The sequence below is a fragment of the Aegilops tauschii genome, chromosome 6 (genome assembly GCF_002575655.3).
Source record: "Aegilops tauschii subsp. strangulata cultivar AL8/78 chromosome 6, Aet v6.0, whole genome shotgun sequence".
NCBI lineage: Eukaryota > Viridiplantae > Streptophyta > Magnoliopsida > Poales > Poaceae > Aegilops > Aegilops tauschii.
The window spans coordinates 482,858,618-482,866,025 of record NC_053040.3 but is presented as its reverse complement, the minus strand read 5'-3'; the positions used below and the strand labels follow the sequence as shown (position 1 = coordinate 482,866,025).

General features: G+C 46.0%; 1 protein-coding gene across 1 annotated transcript; it reads left to right on the top strand.

The window, feature by feature from the left end:
* Positions 1-516: 516 nt before the first annotated feature.
* Positions 517-2,607, top strand: LOC109760757 (flavonoid O-methyltransferase-like protein Os11g0303600). Its single transcript, XM_020319563.4, has 2 exons — positions 517-1,357; positions 1,967-2,607. Exons 1-2 carry the CDS (start codon positions 557-559, stop codon positions 2,261-2,263), a joined length of 1,098 nt encoding a protein of 365 aa, XP_020175152.1. The 5' UTR covers positions 517-556; the 3' UTR covers positions 2,264-2,607.
* Positions 2,608-7,408: the final 4,801 nt, after the last annotated feature.

Below are 7,408 nucleotides of genomic sequence, written 5' to 3'. Positions count from 1 at the left end.
CTTTTTATTTTCTACTGCGATGGCCTAACGTTAAAACTCGATTTCGATCCACCCGTCCGGCCGGCCGCGGAGCAACGTGAAAGGAAGGAAGGTCCTTTCCTTTCCTTTCGATCAAGGACGGTGTAGCGTAGCGTGGATTCGGCTTACCTGCTCTCTTTTCATGCTTTTATCCGTGCTTTCATCTTATCCGTGCTTTAATCAAATCAAGTCACGTATGTAGGAGCACGGATGGGCGCACACGCACGGAGTAGACAAGTCTCGTCCGCGTAGCGTACGTGAAAACGTTAGTAGTAAACTCGGTCTTTTATCGATTCGATTCGAATCCTCTGTTTCCAGCCGTAGCGAGCAGTCTTGAGTATTCTTTCTGCGCTCTATCGATACGCTACCCCGGCCCGTCGATAGCGATATAGTGTCGTGGTCGTCACATCGAGTTCCACGAGAAATGACAGCAAACACATTGCGCTCCTATATTATATGAGTGTCCTCCCTCCCCTCTCTGCAGATCCAAGTGCACTACACGTACAGCACTAGCACTGAGAGATAGAGATCGTCGGCAATGGCAGGCCAGGCCGAGAAGGTGTTCGTCCCCACCGACGACGAGCTGCTCCAGGCGCAGTCCGACCTGTGGCGCCACAGCCTCTGCTACCTCACGCCCATGTCGCTCCGCTGCGCCGTCGACCTCGGCGTCCCCACGGCCATCCACCGCCTCGGCGGCGCCGCGTCCCCGTCCGAACTCGTCGCCGCCCTGTCCCTGCCCGCGTCCAAGCTGCCGTTCCTCGCCCGCCTGCTCCGCCAGCTCGCCACGGCCGGCGTCTTCAGCTCCACCGACGCCGGAACGTACCGCCTCAACCCGCTCTCCTACCTCCTGGTGGACGGCGTCCGCATCGACGGCGACGCCAGCCAGACGGCCCTCGTGCGCGCCGTGGCCTCGCGCTACTACATGGAGGCGGCCATGGGGCTGGCGGACTGGTTCAGGAAGGACTTCGATGGAGCCGTCCCCTCGCCGTTCGAGGACGTGCATGGCGCGGCCCTCTTCGAGGAGAGCATGGCGCTCCTGGACCCGGAGATGGACCAGCTGATCCACGACGCCCTGGCTGCTCATGACCACTTGGGGATCGGCCCCGTGCTCCGGCAGTGCCGTGAGCTGTTCGATGGGCTTGAGTCTCTCACTGACTGCGGCGGTGGCGATGGGACTACCGCGAGGTCCATCGTCGAGGCCTACCCTCACATCACGTGCACTGTGCTGGACCTTCCAAAGGTCATGGACAAAGTTCTTCCCGCTCAAGAAGGAGCAGTTAAGTATGTTTCCGGTGACCTGTTCCACGTTGTCCCACCTGCTCAAGCCGTGTTGCTCAAGGTATATATGAATGTTGCACATTCCATAAATTTTCCAAGTGAAATATTAAGGGTGTGGTTAGGTCTCAGTCGATTCAGACTTAAAGTCTCAGTCAAGTAATATAGTACTTGCTCCGTTTCATAATGTAGTGCCTATAGATTTTTATAAAGTCAAACTTTACAAACTTTGACCAAGTTTATAAAGAAAACTATTTATATTTACAATGTCAAATATATAAAATATGAAAATACATCTTACGATGAATCTAATAATATATGTTTGGCATTCTAAATGTAAATGTTTTTCTCAATAAACTTGGTCAAAGTTTGTAAGGTCTGACTTTTCCAAAATCTATAGGCACTACATTATGGACTATATAGAAGTAAAAAAATTAAAAGAAATTTTGTATACGAATCTCCATGCAAGATCAAATGAATATAACATGGATTGATACATAACAAAGTCTTAGTCCACTAAGACTTAGCAAAATTGAAATATTAAAGCAATGATTAATTAGTTTTCATTTCTGAAATAATAACAGCTTAAATTAATACAAATCCTTTCATATTTTCATCCTAGTCAGGCTTGATTAACCTTAAACTACTAGTTTATCCATGCATGGTAATGTAGCTTGTACTGCACTTCTGGAGCGACGAGGATTGCGTCAAGATCCTGGCACAATGCAAGAAGGCCGTTCCTCCCCGAGATGTAGGAGGAAAAGTCATCGTCATAGACATTGTGCTTGGATCGGTTTCAGGGCCAATGTTGGAAACCCAGCACCTCATGGATATGGTCATGCTAGTGGTGACAAGAGGCCGACAGCGGGACGAGAAGGACTGGAGCGAGATCTTCATCAAGGCAGGGTTCAGTGGCTATAAGATTGTCAAGAAGCTAGGAGCACGAGCTGTCATTGAGGTCTATCCATAAGATTCTGCTCGCAAAGTAAGATTACATATGTTGTGGATTGTTGTGTGCTCGCTCTAAGGATGCATAAATAAAGGAGCGCCTTGTCACTTTCCAAAGAGAAGTCATGGGCAGATCATACAATAGCAAGGCGATAATGTCTTGTTACCTTATGATACCCGTGGAACTTTCTTTTCGAAAAAATAGTATCCACTTAGAGTGCTTTTCATATGCAACTACAGTGATTTTCATATATGTACCGTGTACAATATCATATACTATAAGATAAGATCAGACCTTGTACTTGTTATTGAAACCTTGTATTATTGACTATATGGTCCAAAAATATTGAGAAAATTTGATTTCTTGCCCTCTTTAGAGGCCTCTAGTGGTCTCTTTGTGGCTTGGAATGAAGCTGTGTTTTCTGGAGAACCTTTATTTCAGAATGAATTTTCTATATCCATCGGGTTCACCTCAATACACTTAGGTGAGTCTTGGATTCTAACCAATACATATGGACCCTATCATGCTCAAAACTTAACCACTTACATTGACTGATTCCAAAATGTGCATATGCCAAATGATCAGGATTGGTTTGTGGAAGGAGATTTCAATTATGTCAGATACCCTAAGAACAAAAATAGAAAAGGCGGTAATGCACACGACATGTTTGCTTTCAATGAATTAATCAATTCCCTTGCTCTTGTTAAAATTGCCCTTGGAGGCATAATGCTTACTTAGAGCAATATGCAGAGTGATCCTCTGTTGGAAAAGCTTGACTCAGTATTCTCCTATGAATCCTAGACTATCAATTATCCAAACACTATAGCTATTCCTCAGGCCAGGCCTATTTTTGACCACATCCCTTGTTTCATTTGGATTGGTACATCTATTCTTGAGTCCTCTATTTTATGGTTTGAAATTTACTGGCTGCAACCCCCAGACTTTACCGACACTTTTAAGAAAATTTGGAACCAACAAATTCATGAACATGATAGTTCCAAAAGAGTAACTGCAAATGTTAAAAGACCAAGAAAAGGTTTAAAACTTTGTTCCGAAAATATTTCTAATCTCTCTAGCACTATCAAAGATACCAACTCAATGATTTGATTCTATGACACTATTGAAGAATTTAGAAATCTTGCAATTCATGAGTGGAACAAATAGACAAATCCTCCAAAACCATTTCCTTTAGCTTCTCTCACACCAACAAATATACTGGAAGCACAGAGACATTATTATATGGGCACAACTGGGGGAAGCAAACTAAAACAAAATCATGCAAAGGCATCAACTATTAAGAAATTATCATGTTGCTATTAAGAGATAAGCAGAGGCATTGAGCACTTTGAACATCATGCCAAGGTTGCTTTCCTTGGTAGATCTTTCAAGCAAAGACTTGGCTATATTGTCCCAACTTTCAACCTTCCGAATTTGGATTCCTTGCTTACGAGAAATGATGGTCTACATTTTTAGAGCAATCTTTCACTGAAGAGGAAATTGATAAAGCATTCAGGAATTTTCCCTCTCATGAATACCCAGGCCTAGATGGTTTAAATTCTGATTTTGTAAAAGCTTGTTGGGAGACTATTGCCTCTGATTTCTCTTCATTGTTTGAGGAGTTTTACCATGGTTCAATCAATATTTAGAGCATTAACTCTTCCTTCATTACTCTGATTCAAAAATGGGTCTGCAATTTAGGATAATGATTTTAGACCTATTTCCTTTCTAAATTGCTCCATCAAGATGATAACCAAGCTTTTGGCAAACATGCTCCAAAAATTTATTCTTAAATTAGTGCATTCCAATCAATATGTTTTTCTAATGTCATGCAAGTGCACGCTGTATAGTTGTAGCCATTTTGAAGTAATAGTCTCAATCGGACAGAGAACTTAAGAAACGGTCTTTTGCCTCCAATAGAGGTTTATCGGAAAGTGCATGCAAATTATTTTAAATCCCAATCAAAGCGGTGTGAAAGTGAAAATATTGCAAGAGTGTGTGAACAAGAATTAAGGTGCACTAAAAGGATAACAAAAAAAGGAGAGTAATAAAATGATGGAAACTGCAGGAGGGCTAAAGGCATTCACAGGGAGTCTGGATTCACTACTAACATTTATGTTACCAAATTATGCGAAAACACAATTATTCTTCGTTCAAATATATAATCCTCGTTATATGTTTATTGTGTGTGCGGAATCAAATAATGTCGTTACATGCATACAATCGTAGCTTTGTATCACACAAAATAGTGATCTAACTATTTATGACAATCATCATGTCACATTGTGACTGCCATGTCCCTTTTTACATTAAATCGGAAAATACAAGTATAGCAAAGTAGTATTTGTTCAAGAAATAACATATACTATTATGGTGTATTTGGATCTTGATGCCTCTTGTAATCTTCACATGTCACAGTAGGGAACAAAATTGCTTGTGCACCTTCCTACATACTCTCAGTATGGTGGCTTAATTTGGATCATGTTGATTGCTCGTGCATATGTATCACGGGTTTGGATCGATAGGCCCAACCAACAATATAAACATGCATGTGTTTGATAATTAAATGTTGATATAATATTCCACGTGACCAATTCAACAGTTTGATTTGCAGAAGGCTCGCATTTTTCGATAAAGGGCGACTTTGTTATCTCAAAATATAGCATCAAACGGATACAAAGCATTATGAGTAACACCCGGACTCTGCATAACTAGGACGCACACAGTCAAATCCAGAAGTCTGACAAAAATTCATGAAATAAAACCGACAAATCAGCAACAGTAGAGTCCTATAGACCGACACTATGCCCATGTCGAAGGGGGTGGTGGATCGATCCGTAGGTTACGCTGCCACCCATGTTGGAAAAAAAACTTCGTAACCACCTGCTCCAATCGAGTACACACCACCATGAACAACGGTTGGTACTCCAGCCATTTTAGCATACACCACATATGTAGCGAGTGCGTATACCAAAAAATAACCTACAGAGGAGCAGCATTTTTTCATTAAAAACTAAATCATTTCTACATAAACAAAGCGACCAAATTAAGGCATACGCTCTCACCCTTATTAGCGTCTTGAACCTATTTGTCGTGAGATCTTGGAAAGGGTGCATTTGCTCGCTTGCTTATCTTCTTCAAGAAACTGCCTTACTCGAATATTTCAGGCTACATGTAAGTTGTGCCCTTGTTATTTCTACACACTTCACATTAAAACATGTCAACAATTGTTTACCTTTCTATGTTTTTTTAATTTAGCCAGCTTATCCATGCAGGGGCTTTCCAAGCTTAAGGAGCCTTGTGAGCTCACCATGACATGGCCCGAGGATTTGACGTTTCCAAGGCCTACAATATCGAAATCAACGGGTCTAGTGGGGAATCGGAACTGATGGAGCTCCTATACTTTTTGCTGAGAAGGGCGCCCATGCTTAAGTGGTTGCAACTCAATGTAGTTGTTTTAGGCCGAAGCCGTGGACTGAACTCAAGAGGCAAGACAAGGTTTTGCGCTGCTAGAACTATTGCAGCTTTCCTGGTTTCTGATCTTTTTATTCAGAGAACGAAACAAACGTGCAGCGAGACTCGCTCAGACTACCAGATCGTGCCATCCCACGACCTCGAGCGCACTCCTGCCACTCCTACTACGTCGCCGCAGATCGCACAGAACGCGTCTTGCGGCATTAGCTAACTAACAGGCGAATCCACAGCTAACTGAAAAAAACTGAACCTAGCTACGGCTGCCTCTGCAGCGTTATTCTCTGAACCTGACGAAACTGACAGAAAGAAAACAGCAGGGTGCGGCAGGATTAGGCTAACAATTCACCCCCTTAAGCCTCTGCCACACCAATCTTCGCTCGCATCTCCACGAACTTGATCTTCCCCAGCGCCTTGGTGAGGATATCTGCGAGCTGCTCATCAGTGCCGACGTGATCAACGTCGAGCTTGTTCTCTACTAAACACTGACGGATGAAGTGATACTTGATGTCGATGTGTTTGCTCCGATCGTGATGCACCGGGTTCTTGCTCAGGGCGATCGCGGATTTGTTGTCGATGTAGAGCTGAAACTTCTCGACCGGCCGCCCTGTCAGGTCAGCCAGGAGGCGACTGAGCCACACCCCTTGGCACGTCGCCGCCGCCGCGGCCACGTACTCCTCCTCGCAAGACGAGGTCGCCACCACCTTCTGCTTCTGCGAGGTCCAGGTGACTGTGCTGCCACCGAGGAAGAACACCACGCCAGATGTGCTCTTGCGGTCGTCCATGTCGCCGCCGTGATCACTGTCGCTGAAGCCGACGAGTGATGGAGCGCCGGTGCCCTTCTTGTAGCTGCACCCATAGTGCAAAGTGCCGCGGATGTACCTGAGGATCTGCTTTACCGCGGTCCAATGGCGTGTGTTGGGCGCCTCCATGTATCGGCTTGTCACTCCGACGGCCAGAGCGATGTCGGGGCGCGTTTTGACGAGGTAGCGCAAGCATCCTATGATGCTGTGGTACTCAGTTGCGTCCGCCGGCGGCGATCCATCCTCCTTGCTCAGCTTGAGCCTCACCTCCATGGGAGTTTGGCTCGGGTTGCACCTGGCCATGCCAGCGCGTTCAAGCACCTTCTCGGCATAGCCTCGCTGGCAGAGAGTGATCCCGCCATGCTCCTGCTTCACCTCAATCCCGAGATAGTATGATAACAGCCCGAGGTCGCTCATCTTGAACAAGTGCTGCATCTCGGCCTTGAACGCAGCGATGTCGTTGCCGTCTGTCCCCGTAATGATCAGATCATCAACGTAGACCCCCACCAGCAGGAATGAGGTCTCGCTGCCGCGCCTGTACACGGCATGTTCCAGGGGACTGCGTACAAAACCAAGCTCACAGAGTGATGCGTCGAGCTTTGCGTACCATGCCCGTGCCGCCTGTCGCAGCCCATACAACGCTTTGCTGAGCTTGAGGACGCCGTGTGGGTTGTCGTCGTTGATGAACCCCTCTGGCGGGTGGACGAAGACCTCTTCAGCGAGATCGCCATTCAGGAAGGCCGACTTGACGTCCATGTGGTGGACTGACCAGCCGGCGTGCGCGGCGAGCGCGATCAGCACGCGCACCGTCTCCATCCGCGCCACCGGTGCAAATACCTCGTCGAAGTCCACCCCCTGGCGCTGGGCGTACCCCTTGACGACAAGCCTGGCCTTG

Excerpts from the sequence above, each read along its gene's own strand:
- LOC109760757 (XM_020319563.4), top strand. The coding sequence starts at position 557 with ATGGCAGGCCAGGCCGAGAAGGTGTTCGTCCCCACCGACGACGAGCTG. Across the intron at positions 1,358-1,966 it reads CTCAAGCCGTGTTGCTCAAG|CTTGTACTGCACTTCTGGAG; the intron begins GTATATATGAAT and ends ATGGTAATGTAG.